Source organism: Macaca nemestrina, chromosome 10 (genome assembly GCF_043159975.1).
Source record: "Macaca nemestrina isolate mMacNem1 chromosome 10, mMacNem.hap1, whole genome shotgun sequence".
Lineage (NCBI taxonomy): Eukaryota > Metazoa > Chordata > Mammalia > Primates > Cercopithecidae > Macaca > Macaca nemestrina.
Window position 1 is genome coordinate 136,693,219 of NC_092134.1, and position 21,310 is coordinate 136,714,528.

The following is a 21,310-nucleotide window of genomic DNA, read 5'->3' on the forward strand; positions in this document are numbered from 1 at the left end:
AGGGTAAGACAGGTATCTAATATCTGAAGGAATCTACAGTTGCACAGATAATGTATTTCCAATCTTTCTTTATTCCCTCCCCAAGGAAAATGAGCATGAGAAACTTCGAGAACGAAGAGTCACCTTACAATCTCTCCCACTATGCTCTTCATTCCATAGTCAGTTGCCCATAGACTCACAGCTGCAACCAGTACAGGTGCCAGGTGTTCAAAGTGCTGCAGCATCTGGATGATCTTCACTGTAGCACCTGTGGAAGCACTAAACATAAGAAATTATGGGCAATATAAAAAAGGCGGGGCAAAGCAATGGGTAACTTACTGAGCATATGGTTATAACGGGTCAAGGCTACACCAAGCAGGTGTATTATGGCTTCCCGAGTGGAGCGGTTCTTCTGGTGACTAATGGTGGGATTCTCCAGAAGGCGGTAGCAACAGCCAGTAACCAAACTGAGAAAGGAAGAGTTTGAGATGATGAAAGCAGCTGTCTGGATCCAATCATATCAGAGCCCTGCCTCATTCATTCTATCGCTACTGCTCCCAAAGTCACGGTTTTCTTTATTCTAGCCATTACCTTCTATAACAAGTTGCTTTGCTTTGCTGACCCCGGTTAGGTACTCCTTCCTTCAAGATTACCAACTTTCAACCAGTTGTGATGCTGACAAAGAACCTGAATATATGATAAAAATATGACAGAGTTGACCGGGTGTGGTGGCTCATGCCTGTAATCCCAGCACTTTGGGAGGCCAAGGCAGGTAGATCACAAGGTCAGGCATTCGAGACCATCTTGGCCAACATAGTGAAACCCTGTCTCTACTAAAAACACAAAAAATTAGCTGGGCGTGGTGGTGGGCGCCTGTAATCCCAGCTACTCGGGAGGCTGAGGCAGGAGAATCCCTTGAACCTGAGAGGCGGAGGTTGCAGTGAGCTGAGATCATGCCATTGCACTCCAGCCCATGCGATGTTGCGAGACTCCATCTCAAAAAAAAAAAAGAAAAAGAAAAAGAAAAAAAAAGACGGCCAGGCGCGGTGGCTCAAGCCTGTAATCCCAGCACTTTGGGAGGCCGAGACGGGCGGATCACGAGGTCAGGAGATCGAGACCATCCTGGCTAATATGGTGAAACCCCGTCTCTACTAAAAATACAAAAAAAAACTAGCCGGGCGAGGTGGTGGGCGCCTGTAGTCCCAGCTACTCGGGAGGCTGAGGCAGGAGAATGGCGTAAACCCGGGAGGCGGAGCTTGCAGTGAGCTGAGATCCGGCCACTGCACTCCAGCCTGGGCGACAAAGCGAGACTCCGTCTCAAAAAAAAAAAAAAAAAAAAAGAAAAAAGAAAAAAAAAGACAAAGTCACCAATGACTTCTCATTCCTAAATATAACGACTGATTCAATCCTCATCGCAAGTGATCTTTCACAGCTGCATGTGATATAGTTAATCAGTTTCTCCTTGAAATATATGCTTTATCTTGCTTCCAGAACACGAGAACAAGACTCCTTTCCCAGTTTCTTTGGCTAGTTCCTCCTCACACTCTTTTTATTGAGACAGGGTATGCCTCTGTTGCCCAGGCTGGAGTGCAGTGGTGCGATCATGGCTCACTACATCCCTGACGTCCTCATAGCTCAGGTGATGCTCCCACCTCAGCCTCCACCATGCCCAGCTAATTTTTCTATTTTTTGTAGAGACACAGTTTCACTATGCTGCCCTGGCTGATCTCCAACTCCTGGGCTCAAGTGATCCTCCTGCCTCATCCTCCCAAAGTGCTAGGATTATAGGCGAGCCGTGAGCCATGCACCCGGCCTCCTCACTCTTCATGCTGGAGAGCCCTTGGGTACCCGACCTTGGATTCCTGCTCTCTTTTAGCTACACTTATTGATTTGGTGATTTCATTCAGTCTCACGGCTTTGAATACTATTATATTCCCAAATGTGCTATCTCTAGCCCAGACCTCACTCCTGAACTCCAGATCTATATATTCAACAGCCGAATCTGACAACTTTGCATGGCTGTCTAATAAACACTTCAAACTTTGTATGTCCAAAACAGAACATCTGATCTTCCTCCCAAAACACCTATTCACAGCCTTCTCCCTATCTCAGTTACGGTTAACTCCACTCTTCCAAATGCTCAGACCAAAACCCGAGAGAGTCACCCTTGACTGAACTTTTACCCTCACACCTCACACCCAGTCTATTAGCAAATCCTGTAAGCTCTACCTTAAGGAAAAAGTATATAATCCAACTACTTCTCCCCATCTCCACTGCCACGCCTTGGTCTAAGAGACCATCATCTCTTGCTTGAGTTATTGGAACAGCCTCTTAACTGGTCTCTTGCTTCCCCTTTCCCTCCATAGTCTATCTCAATACAACAGTTAGGATGGCCCTGTTAAAGTACAAGTCAGATCACCTCACCTCCCTGCTTGTGGCTCCCCAGTGGCTCCATTTCACTCTGAGGAAATCCCAAAGTCACCATGATGACCCACAAGAACCTGCGGTGTGGATCCCCACTGCTCCCATGGCCTCACAGCCTAGCCCTCTTACCTGCTCTCAGCTGACAACTCTCTGGCCTCCTTGCTATTGCTCGTACGTGCTGGACACACTCCCTCCTCAAGGTCTTCACATTTGCTATTCCTTTTCCTTGCCCTTCCTATTCCTCCACATATTCTCATAGCTATCAGTCACCTCCTCTGGGTCTTTGCTCAAATATCACCATCTCAAAGAAGTCTTACTAGAGTAGCTTATCTATCTGTTTGTCTGTCTATTTTTTTTGAGACAGGATTTTGCTCTTGTCACCCAGGATGGAGTGCAATGGTGCAATCTCGGCTCATTGCAACCTCCCCCTCCCAGGTTCAAGTGATTCTCCTGCCTCAGCCTCCCAAGTAGCTGGGATTACAGGCGCCCACCACCACGCGCAGCTAATTTTTGTATTTTTTTAGTAGAGACAAGGTTTCACCATGTTGGCCAGGCCGGTCTTGAACTCCTGACCTCAGGTGATCCCCACGTCGGCCTCCCAAAGTGCTGCGATTATAGGCATGAGTCACTGCACCTGGCCTAGAGTAGCTGATTTAAAATCACAACCTTCTTCCATCACACTTATTTTACTTATTTTAAAAGTAAGACTTCTGGTCTGGCACGGTGGCTCACGCTTGTAATCCCAGCACTTTGGGAGGCCAAGGCGGGCAGATGACCCAAGGTCGGGAGTTCGAGACCAGCCTGGCCAACGTGGAGAAACCCTGTCTCTACTAAAAATACAAAATTAGCCAGGCGTGGTGGCTCATGCCTGTAATCCCATAATCCCAGCTACTTGGGAGGCTGAGGCAGGAGAATCGCTTGAACCCAGGAGGCGGGGGTTGTGGTGAGCCAAGATTGCGCCACTGCACTCCAGTCTGGGCAACAAGAGTGAAACTCCGTCTCAGAAGAAAAAAAAAAACTTCTGCTCTATAGTACAAACTCTAAAAGGGCAGAAACTTTTGTTTCCAGTGCCTATAATGATGCCGGCTGCACAAGAAGGAGATTCTCAGTAAATACTGCTTCAGGAATAAACAGGCATTTAGAGATGACAGGAATTCACATCAGTTTCTAACATTCCATTATCTAGTTCTTAGCAACTCCATGTTATGATTACACTTTTATTACAGATAGAACTGAGACATGAAATGAAGTATTTAAAAGGCAGATCAGCCGGACACGGTGGCTCATGCCTGTAATCCCAGCACTTTGGGAGGCCAAGGTGGGTAGATCACCTGAGGTCAGGAGTTCGAGACCAGGCTGGCCAACATGGCACAACCCTGTCTCTACTAAAAATACAAAAATCAGCTTGTGGTGGCGGGTACCTGTAATCCCAGCTACTCGAGAGGCTGAGGCAGGAAAATCACTTGAACCCAGGAGGTGGAGGTTGCAGTGAGCCAAGATTGCGCCATTGCACTCCAACCTGGGCGACAAGAGCAAAGCTTTGTCTCAAAAAAAAGAAAAAAAAAAAAGGCATATCTAGCAACAGAGCCTCACTCTCACAGCCCAGTATTATCTGTAGCCATCCTCCCTACCCACCTGACAAATTCTTCTTCAATTATTGAGTGGTTCCACAGGTGACGGATGTCCAACTGAAGTAGCTGTGTCAAAAGCTGAAGAATTGGTTGCCTCTCTTCTTCCCAGTCAAAGCCATGGGCTGCCTTGGTCCGAGCTTTCTTACCCTAAAAAGGATCGTGTATACATTGAGGAAAAAATAAGGGAAAAAAAGAGGGTCAAGATCTGCCAGTCTGAGTGCCCAAACAATCTAGTATGAAGACAAGATAGAAGGTAATATGGAAGAAATATTACAAGTTCCACAGTGCTACTTGTCCAGGAAGAAAATGTGTGACACTTTTGAGTTCTTTCTCCTAAACTCTCAATGAGGACAGAAAGGATTCATGGATCATTGGATTCCCTTCTTTCCCATCTACTCCCCTTTCTCCCCAGACCCCACATAACATGAGCCCAAAACTCCAAATTACCTTCCCACCAAGGTCCAGGTCCACGAGGTTTGTCTGACTGGTCTCAAAGGATTCCAGGAGACGTATCAGAGCATAACAGTTCATTTTGAGGGCGTTTAGATGGGCATTTCTATCTGATCCACTCAAAGTTGTATCATCCAGGATAGCTGGAAGCTCCTGGGAGTGGCGGGACACCACTGTGAAGGGCAGAATCTTGGAATCAGTTTCACTCACTTCTTTCATATACCCCAACTTCAAAACACCCAGCACTTACAGCCATCAGATTACCAAAGATCTGTGTTTCATCTCTCAGTGGCCATAATACAAGCTAAGTCCTTTGGGACCCTTGGCCCTGATAGCCTGAACATGCCCTGTTCCTACTCTCTCACTCCAGTTACCACAATTTCTCTCCAGCAACTGGAAGAATCACCCCCATTAAAAAGAGGTAGTTCAAAAGTAGGAAAAAGTTCTTGTTGGTCTGCCCTTACAGTGAACACACATAACTCTGTATTGCCCACCAAGATTACAGACCTTTAACAGGCCAAAGGTCCCTGGGCTTAGCCAAACCAACTGAATCACAACAGCCTTGATATCATCATGTGGCTGACACAATGTAGGAAAAACAAACAAACAAACAAACGATAACAAACACCTTCCATCCCCGACCCCCGACCCATAAACACCTTTTATCAGGAATTCCAGAGTATCTTCTTTGAGGTCAGGATCTATACTTCGAAAGTGACTATGAGGGAAAGAAAGTGTGGGGGTGAGATAGGAAGGAGCCTGCAGAGCCCTTTTTAACAGATCAGATCTAACCGGTGAATCTAATGTTTAAAAACACATGTGAAATTGTTCAACTGAATTAATATAGTGGCAAGTTGGGTACATGCTCATCAGTAGAGATATCAATATCCAGAAGCATTTATCAGTGAAGCTATAACTTGGAATTTCAGGACTAACATGCACAGTTAGGACAAACAGCCACCAGTTCTTTTTAAAGTACCAGTTGGGTGTTTCACTTACTGCAAAATGCTGTAGATGGTATCAAAGTGCTCCAGCACAGCCAGCGGCCCCTGAGCTCGAAAGGCAGCCTGAAATGCTATGAAGATGGAAAAAACAAATCAATTTGGAGGGAAGGGAGACCTTTTCAGTAAATTCTATCCATAGCAGAAAACTAGGCTTATTGCTTGTATTGGTAGAATCACAAAAAAGAGACAAACAGTCCACTTCAATGTAACCTATAATGACGATGACAGCCAGGCACGGTGGCTCATGCCTGTAATCCCAGCACTTTGGGAGGCCGAGGCAGGTGGATTACCTGCAGTCAGAAGTTCGAGACCAGCCTGGCCAACATAGTGAGACCTCGTCTCTACTAAAAGTACAAAAAGTTGGCTGGGTGTGGTAGCAGGCACATGTAATCGCAGCTACTAGGGAGACTGAGGCAGAATTGCTTGAACCCAGGAGGTGGAGGTTGCAGAGAGCCAAGATTGTGCCATCGCACTCCAGCCTGGGCAACAAGAGTAAAACTCCATCTCATCTCAAACAATAAATAAAATAAAATAATGATGATGATATCTTATATTTGTGTTACTATTAAAGCCTTGTTAGAGCTTCACCACACCTGAGCAAAAGCAGACAGTACCACGCCTACTTTAGACCTTAGAGTGGTTGTATGACTTGTCCAACTTACAGTAGTTAAGAGGGAACACAAACTCAGGATCTTTAAAAAAAAAACCAGTTTATCCTATTTGTGTCCTTTTTCTGCTTCAGGATCCCACAGTGCACTTAACTGTCAGGTCTCCTTCGTCTCCTCCAGTCTTTATCTTTCATCATCTTGACACTTCTTTGAGGAGTACTTGTCTCTTATTTTGTAGAATGTCCCTCAATTTGGGTTTGCCTGTTTTCTCATGATTATATTGAGGTTATGTATTTTTGTAAGATTACAGCAGAAAGGAGGGTCGGTCCTCAGGCATCGTATCAAGAGGTGCATGAAGTGAATGTCTTATTACTGCTGATGTTAACTTTGATCACTTCATAGTGTCTGCTACATTTCTCCACTGTAACATTATTATTTTCCCCTTTGCAATCAGTATTTTTGTGGGAAGATACTTTCAGACTACATAAATATCCTGTTTCACATCACATTTGCCCACTAATTTAAGCATCCATGAATGATTCTTGCCTGCCACAATTACTGCTGTGTTTACTAAATGGTGATTTTCTATCTCTATTATTCCTTCTACATTTACTAATGGGAATGCTGCTGTAACGATTAGTTGTCCCTTTCTCTTTATTTAGTTATTCACTTATTTATAGCAGAATGGACTTATGGATATTTCTCTTGTTCTGTGCTTTAATCCGTTACTATTTATTTTCTTGCACAAATTGTCCAATACTTGGTCTCTGCGATCTCCTTCAACTTGGCCTGTGTCCTTTGAACATGACTCCATTTTTTTGTGTTTTTTTTTTCAAGACAGGGTCTTGCTTTGTTGCCCAGGCCAGAGTGCAGTGGTGCAAACATAGCTCACTGTAGCCTTGATCTCCTGGGCTCAGGGGATCCTACTGCCTACTCCCTACTGCCTCAGCCTCCCGAGTAGCTGGGACTACAGGCGCCTGCCACCACACCCGGCTAATTTTTTGTATTTTTAGTACAGAGGGGGTTGCACCATGTTAGCCAGGATGGTCTTGATCTCCTGACCTCATGATCCACCCACCTCGGCCTCCTAAAGTTCTGGGATTACAGGTGTGAGCCACTGCGCCCGGCCTAGCTAATTTTTTTTTTTTGTTAATTTTTTGTAGCGATGGGGTCTCACTTTGGTGCCCAGGCTGGTCTCGAACTCCTGGGCTCAACTGATCTGCTGCCTCAGCCTCCTGTGGGATATGATGAGGTTTCTCTTCAAATAGCCTGATCAATCCTTTATTCTTTAATTCGTAGTACCTCCCCCACTACCTTTTTTCCTTTTTCTCTGTTTTTCCTTTCTGCCTTTGTTACATGGCCAGACACACCACAGTACCAGGCTTATCAGTACCAGACTTATCAGTACCAGCTCACATTCCCTTCCTTATTTGGAAAGAAGACTAGCTTTCCTTTATTACTATTTATTAATTTTTTTCGTACTATTTCTTACTATTACTTTCTTACTATTTCTTATTATTATTATTCCTTTCCTTATTTGGAAAGAAGACTAGCTCTCTAGCTCATTGCAGACACCCCTTCACCTTTTCCCCTCTCTCCCTTATGCGCCCACCTTATCTAAAGTTCAAATGTTTGGCCAACTGGGCTAACTGTGCGACCAGACCCTGGCCAATGGGGAAAGGGCACAGGGGCAGGACTTGCGGCAGGAATAAAGGCTCTTGTGCCCCTCTGTTCAGGTGTGCTCTCATGGTGACTGGCCAAGGAGAAGCGCCCCTCGCGTAGAAGTAAAATTGCTTTGCTAAGAATCCTTTGTTTGAACGTTCATCTTCCTTAGGATTTTGAGCGTTATTCCCAACACTTCCAAAGTACTGGGATTAAAGGCGTGGGCGACTGCACCCAGTTTCCCTTCACCTTTGTTGCCTGTCTTGTATCATGAGAGGGGCTGGGCTCATGCCTGTAATCCCAGCACTTTGGGAGGTGGAGGCAGTAGGATCGCTTGGGCCCAGGAGTTTAAGATCTGCCTGGGCAACATGGTGAGGCTCCATCTCAAAAATAAATAAATAAAATAAAAGATGTTCTGGGCTCATCTTGTACTTTCCCTGGCCCAGTCCTGTAATCAACCATTCTCAGTGGAATCCTGGCTCCTATTATGGAATAACAGTATGTAGAAGCCAAACTCTAGGCACTACTTGCACTCATTTCTATTACAATATTACTGCCTTTGGCCCTCTCACTGGAGAAAAGTAGGACACATATGTATGTCTACAATTAATCTTCGAACAACAAGATTTGAATTATGTAGGTCTACTTATATGCTAATTTTTTTCAATAAATATACTGGAATTTTTTCTTTGTTCCTTTTGAGACAAAAGTCTCACTCTGTCTCCCAGGCTGGAGTGCAGTGGCACGATCACAGCTTACTGCAGCCTCAAACTCCTGGGCTCAAGCAATCCGGCTGCCTCAGCCTCCTGAGTAGCTAGGACAACAGGTATGCTCTACCATATCTGGCTAATTTTTTTTTAAAGCTAGGTATGTCATGAATGCATAAAATATATGTAGATCCTAGTCTATTGTATCATTTACTACCATAAAATATATATGTCTATTTTTTTTTGAGACGTAGTCTCTCTCTGTTGCCCAGGCTGGAGTGCAGTGGCACTATCTTGGCTCACTGCAAGCTCTGCCTCCTGGATTCACGCTATTCTCCTGCCTCAGCCTCCCAATTAGCTGGGACTATAGGTGCCCGCCACCACGCCCAGCTAATTTTTTGTATTTTTAGTAGAGACGGGGATGTGTTAGCCAGGATGGTCTTGATCTCCTGACCTCGTGATCCGCCCACCTTGGCCTCCCAAAGTGCTGGGATTACAGGCATGAGCCACTGCACCCGGCCAAATATATATGTCTATTATAAAGTTAAAACTTATCAAAATTTGATGCAGGCTGGATGTGATGGTTCACACTTATAACCCCACCACTTTGAGAGGCTGAGGCAGGAGGATTGCTTGAGGTCAGGAGCTCCAGACCAGCTTAGGGAACATGGCAAGACCCCATCTCTACGAAAAATAAAAAATTAGCTGAGCGCAGTGGGGTGCACCTATAGTCCTAGCTGTTCCGGAGGCTGAGGTGGGAGGACTGCTTGAGCCTAGGAGGTTGAGGCTGCAGTAAACTGTGATCATACCACTGTACTCCAGGATGGGTGACAGAGTGAGACCCTGTCTCAAAAAAAACCCAAAAAAACCCACACACAAACACAGATAGTACATGGCATCATTCACAGCCCAAGAGAAATGGAAACAAATATAAAGATGCAATATTATTTGTTTTTGTTTTTTTGAGACAGGTTCTTGCTCTGTCACCAAGGCTAGAGTGCAGTGACAAAATCTCACACTCTCTTACCTACTAAAGGCACTGCTCCAATGACTGTTCCCTCTTCCTTCTGCATCATCAGCTTTCCCCTCTCTGATCATTCCTACTCAACATACACACATGTAATGCTGCCCATCTTAAAAGAAATACATTATATAAATTCATCATCTCTAATCTCTGTCATTCCATTTTCTTAAAAACCTATTCCAAGCAGGCTTTTGCCCCCACTATCTTCTGAAACAGCTTTGTCAAGGTTACCAGTGACTATGACATCAATAAATCCAGTAGTTAATCTGCAGTTGACCTCTCCTTTGTTTTTGAAAGACTCTCTTTATTTAGCGTCCATTTAGCTCTTTCATTCACTTTCTGCCCCAATGACTGCTTCTTAATTTCTTCTACTGGTTCTTCTTCATCCTCCTAGCCTCTAAATGCTGGACTATCTCAGGTCTTGGTCTTCAAACTGCTTCTCTTCTCCATCTACATTCACTCCAATCTCATGGCTTTAAGTGCTGTCTACATGCAGAGTATTAAATCCTAAATGTGTATCTTTAGCTGACAACCTCTCCCTTGAACTCCACACTCACATAACCAACAATCTAAACCTCTCCCTCCCATATGCTACCCCATCTCAGTAAATGGCAACTTCATTCTTCTAGTTGCTCAAGTCAAAAAGCCTTGTAAGGCTGGGCATGGTGGCCCATGCCTGTAATCCTAGCATTTTGGGAGGCCAAGGCAGGCAGAGCACTTGAGGCCAGAAGTTCAAGACCAGCCTGGACAACATGGCAAAACCCCATCTCTACTAAAAATACAAAAATTAGCCAGGTGTGGTGGTGCACACCTGTAATCCTAGATACTCAAGTGGCTGAGGCATGAGAATTGCTTGAACCTGGGAGGCAGAGGTTGCAGTGAGCCAAGATCACGCCACTGCACGCCAACCTGGATGACAGAGCCAACAGAGCAAGACTGTCAAAAAAAAAAAAAAAAAAAAAAAAAAAAAAGCCTTGTAATCATTTTCATCTCAGATTCCTTTACTAACCCTATAAATCCAATCCAATTCATCAGCATTCCTGTCAGCTCTACTTTGAAAATATATCCGAATCATGTTATCACCACTTCCCCTGCTATCCCTCCAGTCCAGTCTACTTGGTATTACCATATTAGCCACTTAACTAGTCTCCCTGCTTCTCTCCTTGCCTCTTATAGTCTCTGCTCAACACAGTAGTCAGTGAATCTTTTAAAATGTCAGACCATGTCACTCCCATGCTCAAAACTCAATGGCTTTCAAGTTCATTCACACTGAAGTTCAAGTTTTTGCCATGATCTACGAGGCTCTAGAGATCAGTGCTTCTCAAACTAATAATTGCATCCAAATTGCCTGAGGGATCTTCTTAAAATACAGATTTCCTGGCTGGGCGCAGTGGCTCAAGCCTGTAATCCCAGCACTTTGGGAGGCCGAGACGGGCGGATCACGAGGTCAGGAGATCGAGACCATCCTGGCTAACACGGTGAAACCCCATCTCTACTAAAAAATACAAAAAACTAGCCGGGCGAGGTGGCGGGCGCCTGTAGTCCCAGCTACTTGGGAGGCTGAGGCAGGAGAATGGCGTAAACCCGGGAGGCGGAGCTTGCAGCGAGCTGAGATCCGGCCACTGCACTCCAGCCTGGGCGACAGAGCGAGACTCCGTCTCAAAAAAAAAAAACAAAAACAAACAAACAAACAAAAAAAACAGATTTCCTGATTTAGCAGCTTTGACATCCTGGGTCTTGACATCCTGCATTTCTAATAAGATCCCAGATCAGAAGATCATGATATTAACACTGCTGATCTGAGGACCACATTTTGAGGAGCAAGATTCTACAATAATCTGTACCACTTCCTACCTAATCTCTTTTTCCTGGCTTACGCCAACTCTATTGGCATTTGCCCACCTCCAGGCCTTTGCATAGGCTTTTCTGTTTGCTTGGAATGCCCTTCCCTGACAATCTGCATAGTTCATTTCCTTACTTTAAGGTCTCTGCTCAAACGTGACATAACAACAAGGCTTCTCTGATGATCCAACATGAAATGGATGAAATGGCAGGCCCTACTATCTTTCTTCTTTATATTATTTATTTTTAAGCTTTGTATAATTAATTTTAGAGACTATGTTGCCCAGGCTGGTCTCGAACTCCTGGCCTTAACAATCCTCCTGCCTCTGCCTCCCAAGTGGCTGGGATTACAGGGATGAGTGACCATTTGCAGTACACTTCTTTTTTTCTTTTTTGAAACAGGGTCTAGCTCTGTGGCCCAGGTTGCAGTGCAGTGGCATGATCATGGCTCACTGCAGCCTCTGCCTCCTGGGCTCAAGCAATTCTCCCACCTCAGCCTCCCAGGTAGCTGGAACTACAGGTGTGCACCACCACGCCTGGCTAACTTTTTTGTAATTCTGGTAGAGATGGGGTTTCACCATGTTGGCCAGGCTGGTCTCAAACCCCTGAGCGTGAGCAATCCAACTGCCTCGGCTTCCCAAAGTGCTAGGATTACAGGTGTGAGCCACTGTGCCTGGCCACACTGTCTTCTTTATTTTTCTCTTTGGCTCTTACAACCATCTGACATACAGTGGTCCTTACCAATCTGTGTTCTCACTTTCTGAGGTTTCAGTTACCCGTGGTCCATCTCAAGTCTGAAAATATTAAGTGAAATATTCCAGAAATAGGCTGGGCGCCGTAGCTCACACCTGTAATCCCAGAACTTTGGGAGGCCAAGGTGGGCAGATCACATGAGGTCAGGAGTTCGAGACCAGCCTGGCCAACATGGTGAAACCCCGGCTTTACTAGAAAATAAAAAAAAAATTAGCTGGATATGGTGGTGGGCACCCGTAATTCCAGCCACTTGGGAGGCTGAGACAGGAGAACTGCTTGAACCCGGGAGATGGAGGTTGCAGTGAGCCGATATCTTGCCACTGAACTCCAACCTGGGCAACAGAGCAAAACTCCGTCTCCAGAACAGAAAATAAAAAACCAAAAAATTAGCCAGGCATGGTGGCACTCGCCTGTAGTCCCAGCTACTTGGGAAGCTGAGGCAGGAGAATTGCTTGAGCCCAGGAGGTGGAGGTTGCAGTGAGCTGAGACTGAGCCACTGCACTCCAGCCTGGGCAACAATGAGAGACTCTTATCTTAAAAAAAAAAAAAAAGAAAGAAAGAAACATTCCAGAGATAAACAATTCATAAATTATAGGTTGTGTGCCATTCTCAGTAGCATAAAATCTGGTGCTGCCCTGCCGCCTCCTGCCTGGGATGTGAATCATCCCCTTGTCCAGCATATCCACACTGTATATGCAACCCTACTCACCCGTTAGTAGAACCACCTTGGTTATCATATCAACTGTTGCAGGGCTTCTGTTCAAGGAACCTTTATTTTACTTAATAATGGCCCCAAAGTACAAGGGTAGTGATGCTGGCATAGTTATAATTGCTCTACTTTATTAATATTGTTGTTAAACAGGCCAGGCGCGGTGGCTCACGCCTGTAATCTCAGCACTTTGCGAGGCCGAGGCAGGCAGATCACAAGGTCAGGGGATTGAAACCATCCTGACCAACATGGTGAAACCTGTCTCTGCTAAAATACAAAAAATTAGCTGGATGTGGTGGCATGTGCCTGTAGTTCCAGCTACTCGGGAGGCTGAGGCAGGGGAATCTCTTGAACCTGGGAGGCGGAGGTTGCAGTGAGCTGAGATTGCAACACTGCACTCCAGACTGGGTGACAGAGCGAGACTCTGTCTCAAAAAAAAAAAAAAAAAAAAGTGACAAGAACAAGATCATGTCCTTTGCAGGGACATGGATGGATCTGGTACTCCATCCATTATCCTCAGCAAACTAATGCAAGAACAGAACACCAAACACTGCATGTTCTTACTTACAAGTGGGAGGTGAACAATGAGATCACATGGACACAGGGAGGGGAACAACACAATGGAGCCTGTTAGGGGGTGGAATAGCAGGAGGGGGAGCATAAGAAAAAAATAGCTAATACATGCTGGGCTTAATATGCAGGTGATGGGTTGACAGGTGCAGCAAACCACCACGGCACATGTATACCTATGTAACAAACTTGCACATCCTGTACATGTACTCTGGAACTTAAAAAAAAGGTGACCATTTTTTAAAATGATGCATCATTATAATAACTGAAGAGCAATTTATCATAGTATGCAGCATGTTCAATTGGTGACACATATATCCACATGATATGGACAGAACAGTAAACCTGTGGACACTGTTGGTTTGCCATCCATTAGCCAACCACCACACTCTGCCTTCTTCCTTGCTTACCAAATGGTTGATATGCTCAAGTTTAGGGAGGCTCCTAGGTAATAATCTTGATCAGTTTAACCAGTCTGGGTAATTCTATTTCTCTTACCTGTACAGTCCTGTGCCCTGTAACATTTTGGTAAACAATAGATCACATATGCGACAGTGGTGCCATAAAAATATAATACAGCTGAAAAATTCCCATCGTCTAGTGACTTCTTGATGACCTTGACCCTGTGTAGGCCTAGGCTAATGTGTGTGTGTTTTAGTTTTTAACAAAAGAGGCTGGCCGGGCATGGTGGCTCATGCCTACAATGCCAGCACTTTGGTACATGTCTGTGGTCCCAGCTACTTGGGAGGCTGAGGTGGGAGGACTGCTTGAGCCTGGGAGGTTGAGGCTGCAGTGAGCTGTGATCAGGCCACTGCACTCCAGCCTGCAGTCCCAGCACTTTGGGAGGCTGAGGCGGGAAGATTCATTGAGCCCAGGAGTTCGAGACTAGCCTGGGCAACATAGGGAAACACCGTTTCTACAAAAAATAAAAAATGTAGCCAGGTATGGTGGTGCATGTCTGTGATCCCAGCTGCTTGGGAGGCTGAGGTGGGAGGATTGCTTGAGTCTGGGAAGTTGAGGCTGCAGTGAGCCGTGATCATGCCACTGCACTCCAGCCTGGGCAAGAGAGTCTTAAGTACCTTGTCTTTCAAAATAAAATAAAGAATAAAAAATACAAGATAGAAAATTCCTTTTTCCACTTCTGGACATTAGAGCAAGAAGCTGCCATCTAGCCTGGTGCAGTGGCTCATGCCTGTAATCCCAACACTTTGGGAGGCTGAGGTGGATGGGTCATTTGAGGTCAGGAGTTCAAGACCAGCCTGGCCAACATGGTGAAATCCCGTCTCTACTAAAAATACAGAAATTAGCTAGGCAGTAGTGGCGTGCTCCTGTAATCCTAGCTACTTGGGAGGCTGAAGCAGGAGAATCGCTTAAGCCTGGGGAGGCGGAGGTTGCGGTGAGCCGAGATCACCCCACTGCACTCCAGTCTGGGCAACAGAGTGAGACCCTGTCTCAAAAAAAAAGAAAAAGAAAAAGAAGTTGCCATCTAGCAACCGTGAAAGAAAGGCCAAGAGGAGACAAGCTGGGGCCATATTGTCAAGCTGCTGCATTAACCAACCGTTCTTCTTGTAGGTGATAACAAATGAAGTAGGTTATAATCTCTATATTTACAGATGAGGAAACCAAGGCATTGAGAGAATTAAGTAACTTGTCCAAGGTCAGAGTAGTAGAACCAGGATTCAAATCCAGGCAGCCTGGCTCTAGTCTTTAATCTCTATACCTCTCCAAAGCAACCTAGCTGCTATAAGACCGCTTCCAACAAGCACAAGGACATTATGAAGTCTTTCTGGTAATGCAAAAGGTGCTTTTGATCATTTACAGGTTTCAGTAGGTGACTGCACTGTACACATATTGCATGGTGTTGCAATGGTACATATATATTATGGGTTTTTTTCCCCCATAATTGTACATCTTGGAAGGAAGATATCTAGACTCTAAAAAGGTATTACCAAAAACTGGTCAGGTTAAGTCCCAGACATTCTGAAAAAGCGATCCCTTCCTATAACTCTTAAATCCACCAGGACTTAATTTGGACACACGGTAAGGGGTAAAGATGGAAAATAACTTTTCCCCAAAGAGTAATCACATACGCCAAGACTGTTTTTGACTAATCTAGAAAAGGCAGTTAATGAATGTATTCTTTGTGTCATGCATCCCATGCAATGTTAGGATAAAACAGCAAAATAGGAAAAACATATTTCTTGCTCTTATGATGCTTCCAGGTGCAGTGAAACAGAAATGACAATGTAGCAATTCCATGTGGGATGGTCCTCTGAAAGAGCTAAGTACAGTGACAGCTATGGAGTCTTACCTCTAAGCTGTGGTGGAAGATGTTTGATGGACAGTACCTCTTGCACAACATACTGATTCACCCCTCCACTTTTCAACAACTCCTCTGGGGATAATGGCAGATGGAACTCATACATTTGGGGAGCCATTCTTCTCCTACAGGCTCACAGGGCTAGAAACCAAACAGTGAAAAGGTCAGGGTCTATATTCAAGACCTGTCTTCGTATCTGGTTCTATTACTTTCCCATCCCCAACATATATAATGGTTTTTAGTTTTATAGCAAGCTAGTAGCATTATCTGGTTCTGTTACTTCCCCATCCCTAACATATATAATGGCTTTTAGTTTTATAGCAAGCTAGTAACATTATCTTACAGGATCTGAGATTGACCCTGGACTAGAAACTAATTCTAGTAGTGACACTGGTACTTGATCGTGTCAGTTAAACCCCTGGACTTTATCTGTAAAAACAGGGTTACTAAACTCTGATTACTTCACAAAGTTGCTCTGATGATCAAACGAATCAAGCAGTATAAAGGTGTTTAAAGAACTATAAAGTGACATATTAATGTGCAAAGTATTATTATTTCCATTTTTATGTGCAAAGCTCCTTAAGTAGAGAATGGTCCGATCTCATCTGAGGCCAGAACAGTGCCCCAGCATGGGCTAGTGGGCTTCCTGCACCAGAATGGTAAGAGCATTAACAATGATGATTTATTTATCCTGTGCCAGGTCTGTTAGGCTATTTGCATGCATCATATCTGATCTAAGTCTCCTAACCTCAATCCCATGAGGTGCATAATAATACAAATGAGTTTACAGAGCGGATATTGCAGTAAGAAAGTTAAGCGATTTGCTTAACATCTTCCGTTGCGGATCTGTCAGACTCACAGTTTCTCCCACATCGCGCCCCAAGGATATATCCACTAGACCTCCCTGCCTATTGTATATTGCCCAATACTGGGTCATACTGACATGTACTCGATTTTTCTACTCTTTTACGACCTGCAACACCACATCTTACCTGGGGATCTCACCCGCGGCTCTGACTCCGGCAGTCAGGCTGAAATGAAAAGGAAAAAACACTCGGGCACAACACGCACCAATTAGCAAGGCAGTTTTCAAGTTGGCGGAGAATCCGGCCAATCCCCGGCAGGCAGAGGCAAAGGGCCGCCTCTGAGTCTGGCAACGCGCGGGCAAAGCCACAAATACCGAGTTCAAATTTCAACGGCTGCCAGGGGGCCAATCGCGACGCTCGCTGGAGCGGCCGGCCAATCACAGCGCCGCCTGGGGACGTGCCAAGGCTCCGCTCCGGCAAGGTACCCCTTTGCCCGGTCGGCGGGGAGGAGGCCGTATTTCTGCCGGCCAGAGATGTCGCGTCCCTGGCTGGGCAGTAGTAGTGCCCTGGAATAGTGAATCATTCAGTCACTCCCAGGAAAGGAGGCCAGTCCACGCTGGGAGTTAGAAGACATCGCCTCTAATCCAGGTTTCTCCATCTCCTCCGCTAAGTGACGTCCAGCAAGTCACTTCACTTTCAGGGCCTCAAATTTCCTTCCCAGTAGTAAAATGGGGGTAATAAAAAAAGCTACAGCGCAAGACTGTTGTGAGGCACAGAGAAAGGGCTTGGTTTTTGGAAGCGGGTTCCAGGTTCTCAACCTTCATTTCCTTCACAGTTGAAGGACGCCAAAAAAAGCAGAAAGGGTGAATTTTCTTGAAATCTCAGTTTTGGGGAATCTTAGCAACCAGTCGCTGACCTCAGCTTGTCCGGCGCTCCAAAACTTCCGGCGGGCGAACCGGAAGCAATGAGGCGGGAAGGGTGGTAGAGGCCCCTTCGGCCGGAACCCGGGGGGCGGGGCTTGTGGCTGGGGCGTAGGTGGGCCCTGCGCCCACAGCTACCTGGGTAAGGCCCAAGATGGCTGCCCTCGTGTGAAGTCGGCGGGGACGGTTCCTGTCGTCATCTTGAGGGCCACGTCTGGCCCTCACTCCTGGACTTATTTGGTGTGTTGTTGAAGCGGGGAGACTAGAGAAATGGCAGGGAGCCTCTTATCTGGGGCAGGCAGGCGCCTGTGGAACTGGGTGCCTCTGGCGTGCAGAAGCTTCTCTCTTGGTAAGTGGCTGCTGTAGACATCCAGATAACTGCTTCGTAGTATAATAGGCGGCTCAGACTAATTCCCTCCCTTCCCCATCCCTAGGTGTGCCGAGATTGATCGGTATAAGGCTCACTCTCCCGCCCCCCAAAGTGGTTGATCGTTGGAACGAGAAGAGGGCCATGTTCGGAGTGTATGACAACATCGGGATCCTGGGTACGACTTGACCTTGGACGTGGTACACAATTTCAGAATAGCAATTACTCTGTAATGACTATCTTTTTCTCCTGTGTAGAGAGTGGTACTGTGCTCAATAGTAAGAGCAAACACTTATGTAGCTGTTTACATTGTGTTTGTCACTGTTCTGAGTACCCTCATATAATTTTTACTTCATAAGTAAAAGTTAACAATTTTTCCAAAGTTAATAAATGATAGTATAAGAATTTTAACCCCAAGCAGTCTGGCTCCAGAGTCTCTGCTATTGTTCTGTACTGTGATGTGTCTTGTCTATAGGTGCTGCTAAGCAAGATGCAACTGTGGGTTGAAAGCTTAGCTGGTGTAGGATGGGTTCTCTTGTCTTGGATCTAATGTGTTCTCTCACATTACACAGGAAACTTTGAAAAGCACCCCAAAGAACTGATCAGGGGGCCCATATGGCTTCGAGGTTGGAAAGGGAATGAATTGCAACGTTGTATCCGAAAGAAGAAAATGGTTGGAAGTAGAATGTTCGCTGATGACCTGCACAACCTTCATAAACGCATCCGCTATCTCTACAAACACTTTAACCGACGTGGGAGGTTTCGGTAGAAGAGAAAGCTGAGAACTTCGGAAAAGGCTCATCTGTCACCCTGGAGAAGGGAAACTGTACTCTTCCCTGTGAGGAAACAGCTTTGTATTTTCTCTGTAATAAAATGGGGCTTCTTTGGAATTTGATAGCCACATACTTCTGTTTTCCTCTAGATGCTGCCTCTACTTACTCATGTAGACTGTGAAGTCTTTTTTTTTTTTTTTGAGACAGAGTCTCGTTCTGTTGCCCAGGCTGGAGTGCAGTGGCGCGGTCTTGGCTCACTTCAAGCTCCGCCTCCCGGATTCACGCCATTCTCCTGCCTCAGCCTCCTGAGTAGCTGGGACTACAGGTGCCCACCACCACGCCCAGCTAGATTTTTGTATTTTTAGTAGAGACGGGGTTTCACCCTGTTAGCCAGGATGATCTCGATCTCCTGACCTCATGATCCGCCCACCTCGGCCTCCCAAAATGCTGGGATTACAGGAGTGAGCCAACGTGCTCGCCGACTGTGAAGTCTTGACTCCTCCTAGATCTTAGGATCTTAGGTTTGGGCTTCACACCACTTGCCTTTTACAGTCTAGCTATACCTAATGCCTTTAAAAAAAGAAAAGTTGATGAGAATGTTACTGGCAGTTTTTGACATAATGCTGTTAATAGTGTTTCTAAGGAGCCTTCCACACTGAAATGAAATATAAGAGAAAAATGGAGTCATACTTCTGTATTACTCTAATAAAATATTTTATTAGGCATATTCTTTGAGTAGGAACTATAGGAGAAACAAAAGTGTGAGGTGTCCTTTCCATTTAAATATGAAACATTAAGTACCATATGAGTGGTAGAGATGGGGGATACTAAGCCTGACTGGTCATCAGAGTTGTCTGGATGTTTTAACATTTCAAAAGCCTAGTCTCAACCCCTAAAGATTGATCAGTAGAGCTGAATTGAGTCTAGGGCATCTATGTGTTTTGTTCTTTTTAAATAATAATTTTAAAAAATTACAGCTGGGCATAATGGTGCCCACATGTAATCCTAGCATTTTGGGAGGCTGAGGTAGGATGATTGCTTGGAGCCAGGAATTTGAGACTGGTCTGAGCAACATGGTGAAACCCCGTCTCTACTAAAAAAAAAAGTGGCCAGGTGCGGTAGCTCACACCTGTAATCCCAGTACCTTGGGAGGCAGAGGCAGGCGGATCATGAGATCAGGAGATCAAGACTATCCTGGCTAACATGGTGAAACCCTGTCTCTACTAAAAATACAAAAACAAACAAAAAAATTAGCCGGGCGTGGTGGCGGGCGCCTGTAATCCTAGCTACTCCGGTGGCCAAGGCAGGAGAATCACTTGAACCCGGGAGGCGGAGCTTGCAGTGAGCCGAGATAAGTGCCACTGCACACCAGCCTGAGCGACAGAGCAAGACTCCGTCTCAAAAAAAAGAAAAAAAGAAAAAAAATTAGCTGGGCATGGTTCTGCATGTCTGTGGTCCCAGCTACTCATGCTTCTGCATGCCTGTAGTCCCAGCTACTCAAGAGGCTGAGGTGGGAGGATCACCTGATCCCAGGAGTTTGAGGCTGCAGTGAGCTGAGATCGTGCCACTGCATTCCAGCCTGAGCAACTGGGGTGAGACTCTGTCTCAAAAAAAAAAAAAAAAAAGTGAAGTTAGGGCTGGGTGCAGTGGCTCACACCTGTAATCCCAGCACTTTGAGAGGCAAAGGCATGAGGATTGCTTGAAGCCAGGCGTTCAAGACCAGCCTGGGCAACATAGCAAGACCCCATCTCTATGTTTAAAAAAACAAAAATTCTATAAAAATGATGTTAGATTAATAAATACTTGTGGGGCAGTTGGTGCACGCTTATAATCCCAGCTACTCTGCAGGCTGAGGTGGGAGGATCCCTTGAAACCAGGAGTTGGAGGCCGGCCTTAGGAACATAGGAAGACTCCATCTTTAATAAAAATAAAGAGTACTTGTTAAATTAAAGGTGGGTTTTGGATAAATGGATTGATGGGTATATATGAAAACATGATCCTGGGTCTTAGGGAAATGTTTTGGAGAGTCAGTTTTCAGAGGGGTGGCTGGAAGGAGCTATGCATGAGAATGGAGAGGTTGATGTGAAATGTTAATGACTGTGATACTTTACATGATTTGGTGGTACTAGAGTGGAGAAAATAAAATATTTGGGACTGTGCTAAGTGCAAGGTGCCCTGAAGAAGATATCTACATATCTTGGTAGAGTATCTGATTGTTAGGGAAGAGAAAATTAATAGGTCAACAGGCATTTATAGAATATTTCCTGGTTCAAACATACAAAAGGTTTTGTATTCAAGGACAGAACAATCTTGTTTGTGGTATGAAACTGTATATAACATTTTTTTTCAATAAATACTGAATTACTATGTGCAAGAATATTTGGAGGAACAAAAATCACCAAGGTAGAGTTGGTTCTTACCTCTAAGTAGTCTTCATTCTACTTAAAAGATGTCTGGTGGCTCACACCTGTAATCCCAGCATTTTGGAAGTCCTAAGTGGGCGGATCACAAGGTCAGGAGATTGAGACCATCCTGGCCAACATGGTGAAACGCTGTCTGTACTAAAAATACAAAAAAATTAGCCAGGTATGGTGGTGTGTGCCTGTAATCCTAGCTACTCGGGAGGCTGAGGCAGGAGAATTGCTTGAATCCAGGAGATGAGAGAGGTTGCAGTGAGCTGAGATTGCACCATGCACTCCAGCCTGGGTGACAGAGGAAGATTCTGTCTTTAAAAAAAAAAAAAAAAAAAAAAGTCTGAAGG

General features: G+C 45.2%; 2 protein-coding genes and 1 non-coding gene across 4 annotated transcripts in view; 1 reads left to right on the top strand and 2 right to left on the bottom strand.

The window, feature by feature from the left end:
* Nucleotides 1-17,456, bottom strand: part of LOC105484183 (non-SMC condensin I complex subunit D2) — a 38,147-nt gene extending 20,691 nt beyond the window's left edge. Inside the window, exons 1-8 of one of the 2 annotated variants that reach the window (XM_011745565.3) lie at nt 16,676-17,456; nt 15,675-15,824; nt 5,484-5,559; nt 5,144-5,202; nt 4,482-4,657; nt 4,039-4,181; nt 319-446; nt 124-247 (exon numbers count right to left, since the gene is read on the bottom strand). In XM_011745565.3, the coding sequence (XP_011743867.1) occupies nt 124-247; nt 319-446; nt 4,039-4,181; nt 4,482-4,657; nt 5,144-5,202; nt 5,484-5,559; nt 15,675-15,801 (833 nt within the window). In that variant the 5' untranslated portion in view covers nt 15,802-15,824; nt 16,676-17,456. Of the gene's footprint in view, nt 1-123; nt 248-318; nt 447-570; nt 755-4,038; nt 4,182-4,481; nt 4,658-5,143; nt 5,203-5,483; nt 5,560-15,674; nt 15,825-16,675 lie in introns of those variants that run through there. The other variant, XM_071072315.1, reaches the window with a different exon arrangement.
* LOC112427155 (small nucleolar RNA U85) lies at nt 4,735-5,064 on the bottom strand. Its single transcript, XR_003018625.2, has one exon. It is a non-coding gene; the product is annotated as a small nucleolar RNA U85 (small nucleolar RNA).
* Nucleotides 17,457-17,496: 40 nt separating the features above from the next.
* On the top strand, nt 17,497-18,666 carry LOC105484184 (mitochondrial ribosomal protein L51). The gene is made up of 3 exons (XM_011745567.3): nt 17,497-17,758; nt 17,844-17,954; nt 18,349-18,666. The coding sequence occupies exons 1-3, from the start codon at nt 17,680-17,682 to the stop codon at nt 18,543-18,545; spliced, it is 387 nt and encodes a 128-aa protein (XP_011743869.1). The 5' UTR covers nt 17,497-17,679; the 3' UTR covers nt 18,546-18,666.
* The last annotated feature ends 2,644 nt before the right edge of the window (nt 18,667-21,310 follow it).

Coding starts and splice junctions, on each gene's coding strand:
- LOC105484184 (XM_011745567.3), top strand. CDS start 17,680: ATGGCAGGGAGCCTCTTATCTGGGGCAGGCAGGCGCCTGTGGAACTGG. Junction 17,759..17,843: donor GTGCAGAAGCTTCTCTCTTG/GTAAGTGGCTGC, acceptor CCCCATCCCTAG/GTGTGCCGAGATTGATCGGT. Junction 17,955..18,348: donor TGACAACATCGGGATCCTGG/GTACGACTTGAC, acceptor CACATTACACAG/GAAACTTTGAAAAGCACCCC.